At 39.2% G+C, this 23,340-nt stretch overlaps 1 protein-coding gene across 2 annotated transcripts in view; it reads left to right on the forward strand.

Moving 5' to 3' along the window:
• Positions 1-23,340, forward strand: part of EIF2B3 (eukaryotic translation initiation factor 2B, subunit 3 gamma, 58kDa) — a 104,207-nt gene that overhangs the window by 18,658 nt on the left and 62,209 nt on the right. For both annotated transcript variants that reach the window (XM_010006558.1, XM_010006559.1), the window contains exons 3-4: positions 3,739-3,898; positions 9,557-9,668. In XM_010006558.1, the coding sequence (XP_010004860.1) occupies positions 3,739-3,898; positions 9,557-9,668 (272 nt within the window). The remainder of the gene's footprint in view (positions 1-3,738; positions 3,899-9,556; positions 9,669-23,340) is intronic.

The raw sequence follows: 23,340 nt of genomic DNA on the forward strand, positions 1-23,340 counted from the left end.
CCCCCCCCCATTTTCTATAAATCTCTTTATGTTTTATGTTACACTGTTGTATTTTTCCAGACTGGCTATGTAAGTTATCACGTAATATCTAGGCATATAACAGTTTGGTAATGTTTGATGGTGAAGACCTGTGAGCCAGGGTTAGAAAGGGAGAGTGGAGATGTGCAGGCTGCACTTGGCGTGACTGGACAGGGCTCCACCTATGGTCAGAAGGCACAGAGAAACATCTCCTTGAAACTCAAGCTCAGAGGTGGAATGATCTCTTCAGGACCTCGTTTTTCTCAAATGATCAGCAGCCAAGTCTAAATTCTCAACTTGAGTGTGTAAATTGCAAATCTGAGGTTAAAGGGAATTAATGAGGGCCAAGTGACTCTTCCAAGGGGTGTCACATTCTCATTGTTTTTTCTGTAGCTCTTGTGATTCTCACAAAAAAAACTGAGCTGTGCAGCCAGCAAGGTGGGGCTGCTGTCCCTATACCTGAGTAGCACTGCAGTTTTTCCTTTTGTTCCCCAACTTGAAATAATTTGCTGTTCACTTTTATTATGATTCGTGGTATTTTCACCTGGTCCGTGCAGCAGTTTCTGTGGCAGAGCCCTGGTCTGTGACAAGGGCTACTCTGTGTCTTAAAAGTAGTAAACAAAATGGCACATACCAAATTTGGCAGAGTAGGAAAATACCAGAAATTCCAAGCATTTGTTTCATGTTCCATCCATTAGATGGTCTTCCTTGAGCCTCATCCTTTCTGTGGTTGTAATGACTGTTGAGGGTGCATTTGTGCATGCATTTTTCTTGCTTTGCAGTGGTTCTGCTAGGGATGTGTGCTTGCTGGGTTTTTTTAATCAATTCATGTTGATTCTTATCATGTGTTTGTGTAATAGTTTGGGATTGATGTAATCATTGTTACATGTATTTCATTAAGAGATGTGTGTGTACTTAGGTGTTTGCATAATTCATGAAGTCAAGTATGTTCACATACCCCTTGTTAGCACATGCGTGCATGTAGGAAGTACGTACTCTTCTTTGTATTGGTAGCTCATTGGGAAAGGTGCTGTATTTCTTTGGCATGTATATATGTAAAAAGCCCACGAGTTCTACCATTTATTTTCTTTATTCTACACCCACCCAAAAAACGTAAAGAAAAACACACACTTCTGCTAGAGTGTTAGGATAGTTTATTTTTTCATTCAGCCATTAGTTTATTCGTTCAAGAGTTGTACACTAGGAAAAAAGTGCATCCATTAGACAGTGAGGGCTTTATTTATGAGGGGGGTGGTGTTTCAAAGGGGAGGCTGTCAAGTCCCAAAAGAGCCTTTCATGGTGTATTCTCAGCGTGCTTCTGAGGCCACTGCTCTGCTCATCAGGAGGAGAGGCAGAAATGTGGGCTTTACAGAGCAACTGTGTGTTTCACTGGTCCCTGTGCTCACTGACGTTTATTTACATATTGGGAGAGTAAATGGGTAGAACAGATGGCAACCAGACATTTGGTGGTTCTGTTCCCGTATGCTCCTCAGGGGTCTTGCATTCAGTTTTTGCAAAAAGCTTGTCCTATAGTGAGGAGAAAAAACCCAGGAGCCTGTTCACAACTATGAAACGCTTGTTGGGTTTTTGCTATAGAGGCAGATTAAAGCATTTAGTAAAATATGAAATAATTACAAAGTTTGTTTTACAAGTCCAGATACTTGTTCCTTGGGATAAATCCATTGGTGTGTCTGCCTCTCTTTATTATTATTCCTTATTTTCACTACTGGATTGAACACATTTAGATCTGAAGCCAGAGATCTCTTCCTTCTGCAAACTGAGTTTGAAAAGTACAGGTCTGTTTATCTGAGTCTTGGATACCTTTTGGCCTCTTCTGCAAATAGTTCAACTCATTTGTGCTCTTGTAAAAACAGAATATCTGAAAACTTTGCAGGATTTGTTGGAATATTTAGTATGTGTTTCTTCACTATTTACAGTTATGAAGCAGGAGATTTACTTTCATACCAAGTTGATTTTTTTTTTCTTTCTTTCTTTCTTTGTACACACTGGAATGTTGGAGTAGAGTTTCTCCAGAGTACTAGGCAGCTTGCTTTAGTGGTTTGGGTTGTTGCTTTTTTTCCAATACGTGCATGTTGTTTGTTTTAGAGAAGTGATAATTAAAGCACTTCTCGTGGGTGAAACCATAATATAAAATACACATTTGGAAAATATATTAAAAAGGGGAGATGCAAGTCAAGTTTTGAATATGTGAAATTCTCAACCTGCACATTGTTTCTTCCTGTAAAGCAGCCAGTTGTGGGTTTTTTTTGGTAAAGTGGGGGGAAATCAAATGAAAACTGAAGAGCTTGACCTTTTGCACAGCATGCCAAATCAGCAGCTCTAACAGTTTGTGACAGGATGAATTCCAGTGACATATTGGTAAACACATGAAACTGCCTGGCATTTGTAGGAGAACCTGTCAAATAATGTAAATCCCAGACCTCAGTTAATCTCACCTACAGTGTGGCTTCTCCTAGTAGTAAAGTCTATAAAGCAAACCTTACTGTAATAAAAGGCCAATGCTGAACTAGTTAACTTTGAACCAAGATAATTTTCAAAAGTCAAAGCAGAATTACCATGAGTTAATTGAGTCAGATTTTGCCAAGTATTTTCTAATTCCCTTCTTACTAGAGAACGTCTTTTTAAAAGACAAAGTTAGGAGGCCTTTGCAGGAAGGCTTGCCATAGTAAATGGTAGCACAGAAAGTGAAAATGGTCGATGTCTAGAAAGAAACACTATCTTCTTGAGACACGTTTAGAAGGTTGATCATTAACAAAAAATAAAGTGGAAACTTGCTACTCTTTGGTAGGCCATGCTGTGCAAATATTATGTTAGGATTAGTTTAAATGAAGATAATTGCTGAACTAGTAGATTTTTTGGCAGTGTATTCCACAACCAAACTGAAATACAAAAAATTGTTCCTGGGTAAGAGTTCTTAGACTACGTATATTGATAGTGTGTGTGGTTAATGAAGCTGCTGCATCTCACTCAATATGTGACAATGTTTCTGTGATATTTGCAGCGGCTCTCTAAAATGCTTTATAAGACTCTTCAGAATCCTAGGAGATCAAAATTAAATACAAGGCTGTTATTAAATAGGACCCAACTTCCTCCTTATTTTAAAAAAATAAATATATATATATGTGGGGTATTGCTGGTTTTAAAAAATGTATTTCTAAACTGAGCCCACCATCACTGTGCAATTACTGAGTAAATCACATCCTAGATAGTCTTTGGTTTTTTTTCCCTCCCCAATAAAATAACATAGTTTAAATATCTTTTCCAGTGGTTTGTAGCCAGATGCAAAGTCAGCTAAAAAATATTTATTCAGAAAGGTTTCTTTTCTACCTCATTATGCAACTAAATGTGGCTGTTGTAAATACTGTAGAATTTCATGGCAGTCTTGAAAGCCACGAGTTCTGTGTCTTGGTTCTTTCCCATAGAAGTGGATGATGGCAGTTTAGGTGGTCACATAATCTTTGTGGTGCAGAGCTGGATAAACATTAAGCAAAAAACTAATTTGGTTACAGCAGGACTTAAGAAAATTGAACTGGTAGAAACTAATGACTTTTTGGCAGAGTCTGGCAGACACTGCATTGTTTTTTTTTAAATAAAAAATAAAAAAGAGGTGTATTTGCTGATGAGTCTTCAATTGCTAATCCATATGTGGTCAATTATATCTCTGAAGGGTTTGGGTTTGTTTTTTTTCTTCTTTGACAGACTGATGTCTTGGTGTTGAGCTGCGATCTGATCACAGACGTTGATTTATATAAAGTTGTGGATCTCTTTCGGACACATGATGCTACTCTCTCCATGTTGATGAAGAAAACTCACGAACCCACAGAAGTGGTACCAGGACAGAAAGGGAAAAAAAAGCCAGGTATGTAGACAGGAATACATATATTTATTTCTCAAAAAATTATAAAGAAACCACTGGTATGTATGATATGTTTAGTTTTCAATTCCAGAGAGAAAAAAATTTAAAAGGTACAGATACCCTATTTTTCCTCAGTTTGCCTGGTGGGGGTGGGACTTCTTTTTTCCAGCTCAGAATTAAGTATTAGACTCGTGTAATCTTGCAGGCTCTGTTCCAAAGCTCACAAGAGTTAAGGGAAAAGCTCCAGGTGACTTCAGTGAGTTTTGGATCCGACCCTAAATTTTTGTTACATCTGAACATTAAAACCGTTAGGTTTTTCAAGAGCATTAAGCATCAGCCAGATGATAGCTGGGAATTTTACCACTGACTGTAGGGACCAGTGTTAGATGGGTAACAAATACTTGTGAACATTCTCCTCTCTCATTATATGATCTCTAATGCAATCACATCCAGGAGCCTTTTGCTAGGCAAAACTCCCACTGATTTCAAGGACTTGGTTAGATGCTTATCTTGTCCCTCTTTCCATAATATCTTAGTGGCTTTTAATCTTTAATGCATTTATTCTCACAAGACTGCTGTAAGGCAGGGCAGGGCTATTATCCCCATTTTACTTATATGCTAAAAGCTCTAAATACAGTTGTTCTTATACCATACTTTTCATTTTCTTTTTAATAATAATCTGTTAAATTGCTGAGGCTTGATTATTGCCAGCTTAGTGGTCCTGGTCCATGATTAAAGCTGAGAGGCATTACAGTAATACAAATAAGAAAGCAAAGCTTTCAAACTGTTTGAGAAAGGTGTGAAATGCAAGCCAGAAGTTGGACTATGTGTATGTCTGAAAGTGGAGGAAATGTGTTTTTAGAAGAAATCTGCTTAAATTCTGCATGAAAAGATTTTCTGAAGCAAAGTGTAAGGATAGTTGGGCTGTGAAAGAAGGCATTTAGGACTTGGACTCCCAAACAGCTCTGAACCCTCCTGTTTTTGAAAAGCCAATCTAAGTGATAATGGCACAGAAAACATTTGTCAAGAGCTCTACTACAGCCACAGAGCTGAGCATTCAGGAGTTGTAAATTAAGGGGGCTATGGTTAAACATCACCGAGCTGCCCAGTCTGTAAACTCTGAGCATGCAGGGTGGGGGTGAGGAGGTTTGTGAGGATAAACAAGATCATCTGAAGACTCTGCAAAAATGTAAACACATCAGGTTGCACATGCATTCTTAATTTGCTTTTCTTTCAGTGTCTGTGTGCTTGACTTCATAGCATTACTCTTCGTACATGACTAGTTAAAATGTATGTCTAATTTCTCAGATCTGCAAAAGACCAAACTTGAAAACATTAAAATTCCATCCTGTGGAAGTGTTTTGACACTGACACCCACAGTGTTTCCTGGGGAGCTGGATGCTAAGGTCTCTCACTTAAAGCTACTCTATTTGAACTGTCACGGATAGCTCTAGTAAGCTGTTTTCTGTGAGCTGCCTTGGATGAGACATGTACCCTACCAGACGTTTTTCAGTCATTTGCTAAAAGCAATGCTAAGACTGAGGCATTTTGCATTCTTCTCTGGGCTCTGAAGAGGAGCACAGTACATTTTAGGGGGCACTAGACTCTCATGTCTTAATTTATCTGTCTAGTCACCTTTTTTCTTCTCTTCCAATTCCTGCCCAGTGTTCTTTCACAGACAGTCCCAATTTCCACTAGTTTTCAGAGACTACTTTCACTCCCTTCGAGTCCATCTTGCAGGGTCTTCATTTTTATGCTTTACTTTCCCCTCACTCTTGTGAGCTTACAAGTTTGATTTCCTTGTGAAAAATGGATTGCAAAACCACCACAGATCAAGGTATTTTTCCTGGAGCAGTCATCATGGCATAGTTGTGGAGCCTCATGGCTTGTGTGCATTGCTTGTATCACTTGATGGTACAGAAGACCTTAGATGTCACCTGCTATGTGATTGGTTCTAGGAGCTGAGGAATTGAAACCACCTTTCCTTAAGAATAAAATATGCAGAAATTTTTGCAGCAGATGTGGAAATCTTTAAAAAGCACCTGAAAATGCAGTTTTTCTAAGATGTGTAGTGGAGTCAGATGGCAAAAAGTACATTCCTGATACATAAAAGTCAGTAGTGGTTACTGAACATTGCTGTTCTGAACAACTGGAATACCAGAGCTTCTGTTTAAGCTTAGGCTAAATTGTTAGACATTGGAACAGGCTGCCTAGGGAGGTGGTTGAGTCACCATCTCTGGATCTGTTTAAAAGTGGTCTAGATGTGGCACTTGGGGATATGGCTTAGTGCTGGACTTGGTGAAGTAGGTTAATGGTTGGACTAGCTGATCTTGTAGGTCTTTTTCAACCTAAGTGATTCTGTTATTCTGTAAATACCTTTGTTTTTTTTCTTTAGCCTTTAGAAGTACCTGAACTTTTTCACTGAAGGTTTCCAACTGTTCCTCTACAGGTGGGCACCTGCCATTGAAAATTTAAACCCAAACAGTTAAAATTATAAGCAGCTGAGGACAAGATATTAACATGGAATGTGTCAAGAACCTTTCATAGTATGAGGCACTATTAGCTCCTTCTCTAAATAACTACACGTACATGTTTCTATATACTTGCACTGTACTGTTCAAGTGATAGTATTAGGAAATGGATCATAAGTCCTGACAAGGCAGTGGTTATAGTTGCAGCTTTATTTATTGTTTCACTGTTCCTACAAATGCATTAGTTTTTTTTTTTAACAACAAGGCTTATTTTGCATGCCATGGAATCCAATAAAAAGTCTTTGCTTTCAGTATGTTATTGAACATTAAATAATTTTGATATAAGGAACAGTTTTTAAATTAGCATGAAATGCAATGTTAAGCACCTGTAAATTCATACTACTGGTTTCCTGACATGCTTGACATAACTCAGCTGCAAGTTCCAGGGTGAAGTTAATTGGCTTTTACATTTAGAGGATCATACATTGACAATAATAATCTCATTGATTTTTTTTTTTTAATTGCCATGGCTCCTATTAATTAAAAAAAACAACAAGCCAACAAACAAAAACTCCCAACAAGCAAAAACTAACTAACAAAAAAACCCACCAAAGCCCCACAGTGTGTTAGTGAATGCTAGTAACCCAAATAAACAGAAAGTGTCAGGAATTCAGACCCCCAGAATGGAGCCATATGCTTAAAGATGACCTGCAAGGGATTGAGTGGAAAAGAATTTCCAAACCTTTCTGTGTATAAAGAAAGGCAAAAAAATGGGGATGGTGACTTTTTTCCTGCTTGTTTTTCTTGTCTTGAAAGCAGCAGGCATGTCATCACTGGTATTCCCTGTGTCTGCCAGAAGACCTCTTGGTGGTCTTGCAGGCTGCATCGTGTGAATTCTCTGCCTTTAATTGAAAGGGTGGGAATACCAAATCTTAAAGGTGTCTTTTTCCCAAGTGTCTATTAGTTAATGTTTGATTAAAAAGCATTTTAGAACATCTGACTGAAAAATATTTTTGACTGAAGTGCTTGTCTTCCATTCTCATGTGATATCATGATTTCTTTAGCCCTCAAAATTGATGGGGTTCTGATTTGTAAGGCAATTAATACATTGCAGTAGCTTGCAATAAATTGTGTAAAATCCTTATGTATCTTCATGAGAAGGTAAAACACATCCTGTGTTCCATTTTTATACTTTAAATTCTTTTTAGTTACCATCACTGCAGTTTTAACATTTTTCCTATACTTTCCTTGCAGGGATTTCGTAGTTATGTGTTTGTTCTTTCATTTATTTTTTTCCTCACTGAGTAATGCCAGTGTAATTTGAAACAGCACTCTTGTGTCTCTGGGTAATTGATTTTAGTAATAACTTCTGTCTTTTCCAAATTATGAAAGTAATGGTACTTATTACCATAATGCTACTTATTACCAGCAAAAAAAAAACCTAACCTGCCTGGCATCTGCTACAAATAAAAAATACTGCACTGTCATATGGCTTTGCTCTCTATTTCTTACCAGTCTACACAAGTAAGAGTAACTGGTTTGGTATCAGTCGTGTACCTGGCCCTGTTTTCATCAAGTTTTTTTTGTTTTCCCATTTCCTGATTGCGTAGAACTTTGCAATACCAGTGAAGGGTGTTATGTTTCTGTAGGAACAGTCAGGAGATGGGCAACCACGACCTGAACTTTGAGAGCAGTGTTGGTACCTTGAAGGAGGAAAACCGGTCACTGTTGTGTTTCTAGCCTGTCAGAAGACCCCAGTTAGGTGGCACTGGTGATGCTTGGTTAGCCCCTACTCTCAAACTAATCATAGTACAAGGGTTGGCAGTGCTATCAAGAGTTATTTTTTAATTTTTACAGCAAGTCAGCTTTATCCTAGCTGTACATAATTTGTCATAGCGTTACATGTTCAGGCCTATTTTTGTACTTGTTTGCTGTATGATTAATTTCTGAGAAGGGATAGGGGGATTTCTGAAGAGGGTATGCTTAATCACTTGGATCAAAGGCTGCCAGTAGGAGAACTTCCAACAGCTGTGTAGATGTGACTGTATTTTGATAGTGGTTATTGCTGTGGTAACACTGAAGGAACAGGTAAAAGGAAAATAAAAGATGGGACTGAACTGGGGAAAGTAGGATTTAAAAATGGTTTGGCTGAGTAAAGATCTTAGACAATTAACTACTTACAGAGTATACTGTTACTCCAGTGTGGTTAAAGGCTCAGAATTTAGGAGATTGAGTATTTGCCTGTTTGGCCCAAAATAATAGTGTGTAGTAGGAGGAAGGAGGTTTTTGTTAGAACTGTACTGAGGCATTCTTGTGCAGCCTGTGTTCCTCTAAAGGTCAATGTATGGTGCCACCAGAGTGATGTCTTGTACTACAAAGTGCAAGTTACAATAAGCTGCCACCAATGTATTCAGATGTTGTGGAAAACTGTGCAAAAGTTAAATTTATTGATATTTCAGTAGACCAAAGGCATTCTTGATGCGGAGTTGATGCTGATTGCTGAAGATGAGCATTGCAACAACAATATGTGTAACTATTAGGTATTCTCTTGGTTGGCAGTCTTATAAATAGATACTTAAACCAAGTTAACCCACCCACAAACACCTATTGTAGGAGTCTTAGAATTTATGCTTTTATGTGTGTTTGTGTATGTGATTTAGGTTTTTTATTGCTCTCAGTATTTATCTGAAATAGGGAATCAGTTGGAAAGTAGTTGTGTCTTAATTGATAAAAAAATAATCTCCTGACCACCAAATTCTAATGTGGAGTGATTTGGAATGAGAAAGAAGCCGCTGGATTTTGAAGAACCCTCTGCTTGCCTTGAGTTTGTTGTGTAAATTCAGGTAGCAGTTTGGTTTTTTAATTAAAAAAAAAAAAAAAAGAGAGGGAGAGAGAGGGAAAACACAGCTCAAGATGGAGTGTTACATGTCATGACTTGTAGTTGGCATCTTCATAAAAAGGATGTAAAAAGCTTGCAGGGCCAGTGTTTTGAATGTCAAGATATATATCAGATACCCAGACTGAGAACAAGTTAATAAACATTTTGGATAAATTTTGCTAATTCATTGATTTGCTTGGTTAGTCTGAAACCTATTATTTCATATCTTGGGGGTGGTTGGTGGTCCCATTTGTCTTTCCAGCCTCCATTAAGACAGGTTATATAATGATTGTGTTTGATTTTCTACTTCAGTGGAGCAGCGTGACTTCATTGGAGTGGATGACACAGGAAAAAGATTGCTCTTCATGGCTAATGAAGCTGACTTGGATGAAGAACTTGTCATTAAAAGATCCATCCTTCAGAAGTAAGCCTATGGGTCCTTGTAATAGAACTGGAACTTGTAATGGGGGAAGTAACTGTGGGCTAGGAGTGATGGTTAAAGACAAGGTAGGATGAGAAGGGAAGAGGAAAAGCAGCTTTTGCAATAGCAGGAGCAGTATTTTATTATTCATCACATCATTACAACCAGCTGATAGGCTTGTCTGATACCTCTATTGTGAAAAATTTCAGGGGAAGAGAAGGAGTGAGGGGAAAAAAAAAAAAAAAGTGGTAGACCTGTATCCCTAAATGAAATGTTAGTCTTGTTAGCTGAGGCCCAAATGGATTTACAGAGCATTTGAGAGGGGCTTTCAGGATTTCATTACACTCTTCTGCATATAAGATGCAAAACCTCAGCTGTATTTCCAGGCCTAAAAAGATCAATAGAGATCTGATGTTATATCCATAATTAAACTGCACTGACAACTTGGATGAATTTATTAAATACACCAGACTGGCTGAGCTCTCTGCACAGCGTAAGTTGTATCAATTAGTAGAAGAAGGCAGGATGGCTTGTGCTCCTTATGCTCTTCTGTGCAGTAATTTTATTTTTCTCGGATATGCATTGTCTGACACATTCTGAGGAAACCTCTGCTGGCTCCTTGAGAGGCCAGGCTTTGTAGTTTGTCCCAAGCTGACAGTCAGAACTTCACCTCTGTGAGATTAGACACCTGTGGGTCAGCCATCTGAGCTGGGAAATTCATCCATGTGGAACTTTTAAGTCAAGGATGCGGACATCTGCAGTCTGCCCTCAGATAATTCTTCTGTGAAAATGCCTCTGGCGTGTGCTGTGGACACAGCGAGGTGTAATCCTTCTCTGAACATCCTGATGCAAGGGAGGTGCTGTATGCCTATGGAAAGATGACTCTTCTGCCCAAATTTAATGATTGCTCTACAAGGACAGTTGTCAAGAGTGAGCTCTCTTAACTGCTGTGATAGAAGAAGTCTGTCCCACTGTGTTCCCACTGGGTTTTTCTTGGATGTAGTTAGGGACCAAGCTGCACACAAGCCTTCTGTACATAAAGAGCGGCTGATCTGCATAGCGTAGGGTAATTGAGCACTGCTGTGTTCTGTGGTTTTGTGAAGACGAAGACTAATAGCTCTATTTTGAGCTAGAGAGGGATATACTATCTCCAGTTAGTGATGGGCTTGTCTTTATGGCTTTCTTGTAGCACTAGCGGCTGTAATGACTTAGAAATGGCTGTAACATGTGTGATCTTAGTTGACCTCTGATTTTACAGGTTTGTCTAACCAGAGGATTTTCATTCCTGTTGCCCTATAACTAAATTAATCAGGCTTTATCTTGCAGGCCAAACTGTCCCCTCAGGAACACCTGTTCAGTTACATTGCCTTCAGCAGATCTTCTTGAGCGTAACTGGGACTTGGTAAATACAGTGTCAGTGATATATAGATAGGATAAAAACCTGTGTCTCCCTGTCTTTCTTACGTTTCCATATGCACAGCTATAAAGCTAATGTAAAGTGTTAGCCACCCTCCAAGTCAAGTCCACAGGTGACAGGATAGTCTAAAAGCACAAAGAGGAAATCTGCCAAGTGTTAAAAAGAGGGGGCATGGGGGGAGTTACGAAAAAGATACTTGGAAGCATAAGGCAGGAACATTGTGCCAATGTCCACTTGGGTGAGCCTCTCTCATCTGAAACTGCCTCCTATGGATGCCTGTGTCTGTTTCACAGCTGCCATCTTGGAGAAGCTCTCAGGGAAGCAAAATAGTATATGGAAATCATCAAATATTTTCAAATGAGGCAATTCCAGGGTAGCAACAACTGTGGGAGCTTTAGGAAGACAAAAGTGTTGGCAGCTAATGATGTTTTAACCACCGTGTTGTCTAGACCTGCTCAAGCCCTGACTTTCTCGTGTGAGAAACAAAAGCAACGCTTAAAATGATCTTTGAAGTGTTTTTTTTTAAATACATCATAGTAAAGCAAGAGAGTTAAAAAAAAAAAAAAAAGAGCAAGCCCAATCTCGTTTTTCTTCATGGATCAGTTGCAGTGACTGACTTTCAGCTACCATGTTGGCTGTTTCTTGATCTCTGGACTTTGTTTTGATGAAATAACAGACTTTGTAGCAAGATGGGAGAATTTCCAGTACACTCATTTATTCCTCTGTAAAATACAATAGACATCTTGAGGGTGTTGCTTTTGTTTGTTTTGCTTTTAATGGCCCCTTTGAAGGGCTGTGGTGGTCTTGTTACATGAACTCTGGAACTCCTTCAGTGCTTGTTTTGCTCTTCGGATCCTTTTCTTTTTCTATTTTCTTTTTTCTACTCCCTTTTTAGGAAGGGAGTGGAAGAAGTGAGTGAAGGGAGGGAGAGGTGAAAGGAATAGAAAAAGGGAAGATGAGCTTTTCTTTAAAGCTACAAACTCTTGTTACTGCTAAAAAATCTAGATCCCATACAGAAATGGTTCAAAGGACCTTTGGCTTCCTCTCCTCACAGGAGGGAAGTTGTGTTGACAAAACATCCAAAGCTGTAGAACGCTAATTTAAATCCTTGAAGAAAAATCTTTTTCCTGACCTTTGCCTTCTTGCTATCATTGGATTTCACACTCTTCACTTTCCTGCCATAAAAGAGCAGCTGGTGGGGAGAGACAAAGGAAAATACACGTTCTCCTGAGTACCTATAGAGTATTAAATATTTATTTGCTCTTGATTCAGACATTCTGTAATAATGAAAGTGTTATGGAATGAAACATTTGTATAGGATTTCTAAGTTTGCAGTGTAACCTCTAAGTCTCTTTCTCAGTTTGGTTAGGACTTCTTTTCCAGATCTGCTGTGTTGATTTGTATTGGGGTTTTGTGAGTTGTGGACAGCCATTTTGGTTTGGAGAATGCCTCTCCTTGTTACACTGCAGAAAGCTCCTTCGCTTGCCAGAGTAAATCTGGCAAAGCTTTCCCTTCAGCTGTTAAAATTGTCCTTTTTTTTTTTTTTCTCCTGTGCTATTAATCACCCTGATGACAAGTCCCACAGGTAGCATCCTCCCTCCAGTAAACAAGTGCAAAACAGTATCAGATACATCCATCCAGGCACATTTTGGTGTGCATCAGGATGGGCCAGGAGACAAATTTATTGGTGGTGCCTAGAGACACTAATGCTGCTGGGGAAAGCATTTTCAAGGAAATGGTTCCCTGTTTGGGTAATGAGAGCTTATAAAAAGCCACGAACAGCCTGTGCATGTCATTCACTTTGGGAAATAGCTGCAAGATGAGATACTAGAATGAAAGAAATGCAGTTTGGGGAAATTTTGGAGCCAGCTTAGGGCCCTTTGAAGAGAAAAAAAATAAAGTTATGTGCTCATCCCTGGAGCCTGGTTTTGCCCGTGACATCTCTCTGACTTGGGTCTTGGCAGGATGAAGGAGTGAGGAAATGATGAGAATTCCATAGCTGCTGCCTTTGCTTTTGGAGGGGGCAAAGGTATTTGTTTTCAAAGCATGATTACAATGGATGGGGAGCTTTTTGCTCCACCTCTGATATTTATGGTCATGCAAAGTGAGACAGTAAAAGACACCTGTTGGAGCAGGTCTAAATTTGGAGTATTTCCTTTTAAGATCTTGTGGGCTGTGTAAGGGTGAGTTCAGCCTTCGTGGGTGTTCTGTCTGCACAGACGCAGGTGCAGGGCTTCTCCTAGAGAATATGTTAATAAATCACCATGACAATTCCAGCTACTTATTACCTCATGTGCTTCAGACAGAAAGGAATACCTCATCTATAAATATATACAGTACTAACATTAGTAACCTTGAAGTAACAATACAGATCTGTTTAAGATATTTTAATAAAAAGAGGGGGGTAAGATGGGGGAGGTTTTTCTTCCTTTTCCCCTTGCATCACAAGAGTAAAAATGAATGGTGTAGCATAATTTTAAAAGTTGTCGTTGCCAAGTGGGTAGGTAATGGGAATTTAGGAATAGCTTTGATACACTTGATTTCTTTCTGTTGCCTTGGGATATTGCCTTTTTTTTCTGCTTATAATTTGTTTTAAATAAGTGTATCATATATAAACACACTGCCACTTCCTTAGTTTTTCTGTTCTCTGAAACTGCCCTCCCTCCTTGGGAAACTGGCATCTCTGAAACGTTCTGCCACTCCTGTGGTGGTTTTTCTGTTCTGTTTTTTTTACGTCAACTTTCATGAGAAAGACTGAGAATGACAGAGGTGTAGGCAGATGCTCCACTGTGTAAAGCATCCTAAACTAGATCATGGGCAGATGTCCTCTTTCAGATCTAGCTGTGCTGGTGAAAGGGGCCGCCATCGCCAAATGTCCTCTGCCAGATCCAGCTGTGCTGGTGAAGGCAGGCACCAGCTCCAGCTTGCCCCTAGCTGAATCTGATCAAGTATTTCATCAGTCATGTGTCAAAATGAGTTGCATTACTTTTAATAGATTAAACAGCAGGACTTTGATAACTTGGTAGTTTTTACCTTGTGCATTAGGGAGTCATCCCCACAAGCAGTACCACTGGTAGGGAAGAGAGGGATTCAATTACCCAGCTTAGTAGGGAAACCTTGAGGAGCAGCTCAGGAGCAGAAATTCTTTGCTGGGCTTAGCTGTCTGCAGGATTGAGACAGCTTTGAGATGAGAACTCTCAGGATGAGAACTTTGGTGGCATTCCTAAAAAAAATCATTCCTGTGTTGGAGAAGTCAGTAGTTTTCACTATAAGCAAACTCTTATTACTAAGTTTCCTTTGAATTCAAGTGATATTTTGAGGAATTCTATGGAAATACATTGAATTTTTCTTTTTTTTTTCTTAAATACACCTTTTAGAGAATGGTGCATAGATCTTCATATATTTCCTGTTAGTCCAGTTCTGCTCTGTTCATAAATCAAAATACATTTTTCTGGCTAGCATCCGGAAGATAAGTCAGGTTCTTTCTGGCTCCTCCATCAAAAAAATAGAATTTGTATGTGTTGATTTAGGTAATAATCCTTTTGCAGATGCACAAGCCAGAAAGGAATCTGGTTCCCCTTCCCAGAACTGAATTGGTTTCACAGTACTAGTAGGAATTTAGAAAGTTGTAAAAAGTTATTTTAGTCTGTAAAGCAAGTGGATCTGACTTTGAATCAAAACAGGGGAACAAGTCTATTGAATAAGAGGGTGTGATTTTTACACACTAACTTCTCAGACTATAACCAGACTTTTTAAATGTTGGTCTAGCTTTAATCATATTTCTTTACAAAAGAGGATTTTGCTGAACGTTTCAGAAAAAGATATTGGCCTGTGAATTGTTATTTGAGCCATGAGTTGGGAGGAGAAGTTCTCAAGATGCTCTTGGAGTCTTGCTTGCTGGTTTAGAAGTTTCAGTTCACCGAGAGTAGCTGCTGAAACTAATACAAGAATTTTCTCAGAAAGTTCCCCCTTTTTATTATGCATTTCAACTTCTCTCAACTTGCTTTGTTTTTCTCTAAATCTGTTGGGGATGAGTGTAGCCTTCAACTTCAGAAACTGAGTATTTTTAAAATTATTTATTATTTCTAAAACAAATGCAGCCAAATATAAGGCAAACATTTTAATTTAGTGCTTTTATATGTTATGGTTGCACAATAAACGTGAACATACTATCAAAGCAGTTTATGAGATGATGACTTTATATTTTAAAGAACATAACTTCTTACTAATTTGAATACTGTTACTTCCACGGGATTTTATTGTGTTTTGCTGCTGCCACATTATTTTACCATTCATTGGGGGACGGGGGGTTTGAAAGGAATGTACAAAATATCCAGATCCTATTTATAAAAGAAAGATCGTGCCATGTCTTGAAAGCTTGCACAGGTAAGAGTTTATGAATCTTAGAATTTGGAATATTTGCAAGAACTTCTATTGAATATAGCTAGAGAAAGACTTATTGGCAACGGATTTAATTTTACTGCAAGATTCTTGCCAGGAGTGCAGTGCGCGTAAGACTAAAAGCAGAGAGTGTGAGGCTCAACAGTTGATTTCTAGTCATCAGTAAATGTATGTTGCTCAGATTGTCATTAGTCATTTGTCTGTCTGCTGTGGTCTCAGACCAGCAGTTAGCCCGTGATTCAGTTTTACTTTTTGGAGGTTTCAAAGGAGGAAGAGCTGACTGTGTTGCTTGGACATCCCTGAGTCCATGTCATTTGGTAAATGCAGTGCTCTGGATGAGTCATCAGGTTGGACAGCACTGAAGTTGAATCTCATTGTTGCTCTAAGCTAGGCTAAGGTCTTGAAAAGATGACAAATGTTCTGTTCATTTTAGAAAGATGTCTTAATATTTTAATACAGTTGCCACTGTGTATTTTGTAGCAATGCTGTGAGCTAGTTGATGGGAAACGTAGCTTTCACCAGTTGTTTTTGTGATGTATTTACCCCAATTGATCCAGATCTAACCTGTATGATGAAAATATGTCTGGTTAGGGGCAGGACACAGGATGATCCCTTATTTGCTTTCAGCATATGTTTTCAGCCGTAGTGTGTATTCAGTACATCTGCCTGTTGAAATCTTGGGGTTTCAGCTTGTGCCCAGTGATCCCAGAATGACCAGTATGTGACAGAGGGGCACAGACACCTTATTGTGTGTTTGGGATGGTACAGAGGAAAAAAAGCCAGAGGTCAGAGGAGTTATCCCTGCTTGTGCGAGCACTGTCAGGCTCTCCCGTCCCACATGTCCGCCATGTGTTCCTCATCAGCGGGATGTGGAACTCCATGACGCAGAGCAGACTGGAATGCAGAGTTAGTTAACACCCGCCGTTGGGGAATTTATCAGCCAATGTGGAATAAGGGGGGGAGGAAGAAGCCTAGCTTAAAGCAAAGTAAGGGTGAAATGAGGCATGTGACTGTTCCTCTTCAGTTAAAAGGTCTGATTCTGCTTGGGGCTGAGGTCCTGGCTCCTGAGTCCAGCCAGAGGTTGTGATTCCCTTACTGTGCTACGTAGCTGTTTTTTTTGTTGTTTTTTTTTCCCCAAAATCCTTCAAATCACCATGCTTAGCAGACGATTTGTGCAGTGGGCTGGAGGGAAATACTCTTGGGATTTTTGCAAGGGACCATTAATCCTAGTCTACTGTAAGAAACCTGGACTTCGAAGAGCCTTTCCTTCATCCTGGTCATTGAGATCCCAAATTGCTAACTTGCAGGGATACATAAAAGTGATAGCCTCTCCATTAAAATTAGCTACACTTGGTATGAACTGGACTGTAGTTGCTGATTTATTACATTATGTTTTTAGTGCTGATTTATTACATTTACTTTGTGGCTACTGTGAACTCTAACCTGAGTGATTTGCTGTGATGTTTAGCGCTGCTAAGAATATTGTGAAAGTTATAATGGGAAGAGTCAGAATATACAATTAGCTGGTTGAAGGTGTATGTGCGCCCACAATCCTTACTGGGTTCGCATTCTCCTTTACTAGCAGCAAATGTATATCTTTCAAAATATTTCCATTAATTCAGAATACAATGATGAATTCCCTCTTGAATAGACGTTGTGTGGTTCTCCCCAAACAGCATTGTGCTGGCAGTTTCTGGAATTACACAGGAAATGAAGAGCACAGTAAACTTTCCTTTCTCTTGCTAAGACATGCTCCTCGGGAGTTCTTCCAATAGATCGTGTAAATAGCAGAGTTCTGTTCCTAAGGGCAGCATGTCCTCTAGGTTTCTGCTTTGGGAAATCCTAATTTTTGCTGGCTTTGAATCCTTCCTTCATCATATTTACTGCACTATTTCCCCAGATACAGAAGAGGAGATAGTAATTCCTTTTACTCACAGTAAAACCTCTTATCCCCTTGTCTTAAAGATTTTTTTAATCCATATATGAAATACTCTTAGAAATGAAGAGGATATGTCTGTTAAACCCTGATACGTGAGCTGGCAGTGCAGAATGCTGTATCTTGCACAGCTACTCAATCTAAGTAGCTTACATGTACCTGCACACCTGCACATCGGCCGGCAGTAGCTGTTGGTATTTCTTGGGCTGGTCACCTTGAAATCCTTTAACCTTTTAACAAAAAAAAAAATGCGAGGGGTGGTATTCATAATTCAGGTTAGTGGAAGCTCAAGATTTTGAAAAATCTAGGTCAGTCAGAGAGATTTAAAAATGGAATAATTTAGGGCTTTCAGACAGAAACAAAATTTGGCTGATGGACTTTAATTAAACTCCAAGGGTTGGAAGCAAACCAGTAAGAAAGCAAGGGAAATTCAAGTTGAAGCTCAACTAGTTTTTCTGCATATAAATCTTCCAGCAGCTGGTGATATTTGCAAGAGAACAGGAGACTGCCTCTTGGTATTCCCTTTGATTTTATTTTTTTCCCTTTGTTTTATTATTCCCAAGGTGTAGCATTAAATATAATTTTAGAGGCCATGTGTGTCCCTGATTTCTCCATCCTTTCTCTGTGGTGGATGCGTTCACACGTGTATGCATACACACATAGCTTTGTTCACTAATGTATGGGCACAGCATTTCTATAACTAGGTATTTATTTTTGTCAGGTTTGGGTGGGTTTTTTTTCCCAAATGAGCCACAGCATTTCTGAAAATACCTCTGAAATTCTCACTTCTGTGACTTTGAGCCTTAGCCAGGTAGAATAGTATTAACAGAATCATCGCCAGCAGTGCCATAAATTTGAACTAAAGTATCGGGCAAGGAGGCTGATTTCTGTTTGTACTGTTGTTAGGGATATTTATGCAGGGCAGGTCTTTCAGCAAGTGTGATTATTTTCAGAGAGGCCCTCTCTCCATTCTTGCATTAGAATGTGCTGGGGATGTGTGTGGTGGGGAATGGCACCTGATGAACAGCAGCCAGACAGAAGGAATAAAATCCCTTGGGAATGAGACTTCTCTTTTTGGCCATTTTTCACTTCTAAGGGCCACTTGAAAAATAATGTTCTTCAGGTAGATCTCCTTCCTAGATCCCTGAGTTAGCATTTGGGTGCCTGCCATTTTCCCAGACCAAGGAGCTACCAAAGACTTAAGCTTTTCAAGTAGCAAAGTATGCAAGCACATATTTTGCAGCACCAGACGCTATTGAAAGAATAATGGACCCTTCCCACACTCAACTCCATTCTTCTTGCACTCGCTCCCAGACCTCTGGAGCCACTGTGCTAGCAAATGATTACATTCTGTTTCTCTTCCTAACTCTTCCTAAACAAAATGTTAATTGAGACGTTGATTTATACAATTCAGATTCCTTTGTTAAGTCAGTGTAGTTAAAAGCCTCTGGGTAATGAGGGGATAGGTCAGTGAGACAAATTAGTCCTTGCTGGTATGTTTTTCTACATCTTACCCTTGGAGAAAATAGTATTTATTTCAGATTTAAGGAATAAGTCTCTTGCACGTGTTTGTTTTAGATGTACCCTATGATAGTGTAGCTCTAGAATGCATAATTTTGGGTGTTTTTTAATTTACATTGTTATATGAGTGAAGCAACCTAAAAAATGAGACTTAGGTATTTTTTTGCCATGCACTTGGTGTTTATCAACTGAAAAGAAGGGCTTATGGCACCATGTTACATAGATTCCAGGCCTTCATGTGACAGGGATAACCTTGTGCCTGAGGTAAAACATGAATTCTCATGTCCTGGACAACTGTTGATTTAAGTGGTTTGCAAAAAAATTGTCTGACCTTCCTTCTCAGTAATCTATTCTTGTCTTTGGAAAAAAAATAGCAATGTTAATCTGTTTGATTGTTGTAGAGAACCATTTAAAAAAGCAACCTTTGTGTTTACAGAGCAAGAGTTCTCTTGTTCTACAGATGATCTGGTGCTGGAAAGGGTAAAAGTTAACATGTGAATTGATGTGCTATCACCTGTTTTCATTAAGAATGTGTTGTAATTAATATACAAAGAGATCACCCTTTCCTACTTGACTTTGTGGCCTTGAGAAGGCCACTTAATGTTTGTCTCATACTTTCTTCATTTTTTAAAATGAATGCAATATTACTTCCTTCTCTCATGGGGCATAACTCAGGAATGTTTATGTGAGTTCTGTAAATGTAAAATGCCGCTCGGAGCACAGGGTATTAACTGTTGGCTTTCCTACATTTAGAATCAGAATAGTACTTGTTAAAACGACTTGCAGGAAGCAGCTGATACAACACTCTTTACAGCATGAGCTATAGATCATGTTTAAACCGAGATTTTCAGTTTTAGCACTTGCATTTCTGCATGTCAGATACCAGCAGTATTTAAATGTATTCTTATACAGTTTATTGTGTGTTATGTTGTTATGCGCTGCTATTTTTACCACTCCACTGTCTCCTAATGTCCTTTCAATATACATTCTCCAGTTTTTCATGCAAAAGCACTGGCCATACAGTGAAAACTTCAGTATGTTTTCTTTAGCATTAACAAGCCACTGCTCCTGAGTGTACACGATGAAATATGTAGGTAGGTGTTTCCTTGCATGCACCTGAACTGGTTTTACAAATGCTGGCCTGAATCTGGCACAGCTCATGGTGCTGCACCTGAGCTAACGAGCTGCTTCTGGGGCCAGGCTGGGTTGGCAGTGGTGTAGCAGGACACAGGGAGCAGCTCCTGAGCTAATGAGCGCTGTGGGGGCTGAGGGCATGTCTTGGAAGAGCAAGAAGAAGTAGGCAGGAGGCGATTCTGATGCAGAAACAGTACTGTAGTCTGGGCTTTCTCAGGTTTGTGTTACTCTGGATAAAGGAGAAAAAGCAATGTTTGTGTTTCTTTAATCCTTGCATTTGTTTGCTGCTCTCCACTTCCAGTTTGGCCACCTGATGGCAGCTTTTAAATTCTGAGATAAGAATTGTGATCTGGTTGACCATATAGAATCACAGAATCATTTAGGTTGGAAAAGACCTTTAAGATCAAATCCAACCAGCACTTTCAAGTTCCACCAAAATACAAATGTCAAACAAGAGTTAATCTTTTAGAGCTCTTCAAATAGCTTACTTTTCACAGTAGAAAATTAATTTCCTTTAGAAGGTGATCCCTCTGAAGACTAACTGCTTTCATTTCTCCTGAATGTTTTAAAAGCATGACAGCCATTTTTCTGCTGTGAAACATTTTCCAAGTTGATTTGATCTGCTGTGTGTGATCTGCTTTTTTACTTTTTTAATGACAATTCTATCCGTGAAGAGTTAATGTTTTATGAATGACAGGTTATGGGAATAAAACAAGGTGATACTGCCCTGCTAAATTCTGACCTCATAAAGGTCATATGCATAAATAAAGACATAACCTGTGAGTCAAGAATGCCATAAACAGCAGAAATGCCAAACACCAGAACTGAAGCACAGCTAAGTAACCTGCTGCAAAGAAGTCTGTCACTTCACCTGTTCCTTCGTGTCAAGTGTTTTGAAATTGTAACTGATTGATTCACTGGCTTGAAGGCAGTGGATGCAAGGATATGAATCTGTGCATATGGGAAAGGTGTGTGGACACAAGTGTGCATCTCTGAGAAAGGTGTTTAGTACTGAGCTTGTGTCTTTGAGTGACAGAAAGCTCACAGTAGACTGCAACACAATAATTTAGAGGCTGGTTTTGCTTTTTCTGTCCACTGACTTAATAATTTTTCAAATAAAAACATGTCTCCACAGTGGAGGTTCCATTCAGGACTTTTGGAAGTCTTTTGCCTGACATGTGCCTGCATATCTACTGCTGATTTTGGCTATTTCTCCAATGATAATTAGAGAATTGCCCATCAGTGTTAACTCAAGTACCACTGGAAATATCCATAGTCTTAGGTATCTTGGGATACTGCTGTTTCTTCAGGTTTCTAGATATGCTGACATGTAGCTGGTGAGTGTTCTTCATCATTGGCCAATGCCTGAGAAGTTATTGTGTGGTGAGGAGGTGAAAGCTGGAGTGAGTTGTTCAGCGTCAAAACGGTTGAGATGAGCAAGGATCATGGGAAGGTGGGCTGCACTGTAGTGGTCTCAGGCCACAACCAGTTTTGTGCTCTGCAGGTGGGAGAGAGAGTCAAGAACAACTGCAGTGTACACAAGGGAAAGATGCTGGGGTGATATCTTTGCAAAGTGTAAGCTGGCTAAATCAGAATTGTTGATCCTGCTTGCTGCAGGCTGGGCAGAGCACAGGTATGGAGAGTTTGGTGAAGTTACACAGTGGAAAAAAACTGGTGAGCCTCAGAAGCATTCCTTGTAGGTAGGCACTGACTTGAACTTAAATGTTGTCTCTAGAAGTGGATAATATATTTGTATTTACACTCATAGTTAAATATTTATTCCCAAAATTATGGGATGTTTTGGCTCGTAAATCGAAAATGAGCAAGGACAAGCAGACAAAGTCCGTACTAATATGGATCGAAGTAAAGTGGTGAAAAAAGTCTATGAGAACCCATTCTTTGTTGCCTTAAGCAAAAAGGTGCCACTTAGTGCCACAGCTTGTGTCCTGAAGAGAATCCAGCGTTCGCATCTCCAAGGAACTAATTTTGTCATCCAGTTGAACAGTAAGATCCAAAATTGAGATTAACAGTTACCAGAAAGTAAGAGACAAGTACTCTGCTATTGCTTGATCATTTTGTGCTTACTTGCTAACGTGAGATTTTCAGCAGTTAATTTTTTTTCTTATTTCTGAATTTTTTTTGTTACTGCTGAATGACAGCTTGTTTGTATGCACTGCTGTTGCTTCTAGCCTCATTTCTAAAGGAGAGGTGATTCTCCTTGCCAGAAGTATAACTGTTGTGCTGTGTGGTTTGTACTTCCAGAAATTCCTTCAGGGCTTCAGTTTGTATTTGATTTTTGGCTGGTTTGCAGGAATAGATGATCCAAGCAATCCAATCACATATGAAATTGTAAACATACGTGGTTTGTGTATATTAAAAAATGGTAATTTGCTTGTAAGGAAGAACCCAGGAAAGTGAGTTTAAGAATTCCTACCTGAACCTGGGCATAGAAAAAGTTTAGGAAATGAATTTGTGTGTATTCATTGTGTGTTTGTTTCTTTATCAGTGTACGTCAGAGGTCCAAATACAACTAAAGCATGTTATGCAGGCTAATTAAATCAATGCCTCTGTGGAAGAACTTAGTTTCTGGAATTGCTCTTGTAAATCTGAGATGTAAACAAAAACCTAGTTATTTTTATATCGTTTCCCTTTGCCTCATGTATGTGATTCTGGAAGTTGGAGAGTTATATGTTTGTGCCTCTTTTTATAGCAGAATATTTGTGTGGCTGAATTTTTATTGAAGCCTAATTCCTGGTTTCCTTAAAGCTGAGCAAAGCTACTGTACAGTGGGAACACACATTAATTTGAGTTGCTGTGAAAAGACTGTTCATTTTAAAGCTGTCAAGGCAGCAAATTGTCCTGAAGTGTTTCTTCATTAAGAGTTGTTTGCTGCTTTTGTAGAAATGGCAGGCACTGAAAGTAAATTGGGAACTTTTCCTGAAAGAAAAATATGCAAAAAACAGCATTTAGGCCATAGGATCTTACTGTCCCACCTTCTCCTTCCCCTATGTCCCCAGAGGTGATACAGACACCACTGCATTTTATTCTGTTTCATTGTAGCTATGTGATGAGATGAGCAATGTCTAGAGGCTCCATTTATTTGACTTTGGCTTTAGTTAGTTCTTTATTGATTGGTTTTATAGCTTCCTCATAGCCTATGTACTTACTCTGCTGGTTCCTTTTATTACGTAGAATGCAAAGACAGCACCTCTCTTAATAGTTGAGAGTCTAAATGGACTCTACAACTATGGATATAGCCCTTGCTC

Source organism: Chaetura pelagica, unplaced genomic scaffold (genome assembly GCF_000747805.2).
Source record: "Chaetura pelagica isolate M959 unplaced genomic scaffold, ChaPel_1.0 scaffold69, whole genome shotgun sequence".
Lineage (NCBI taxonomy): Eukaryota > Metazoa > Chordata > Aves > Apodiformes > Apodidae > Chaetura > Chaetura pelagica.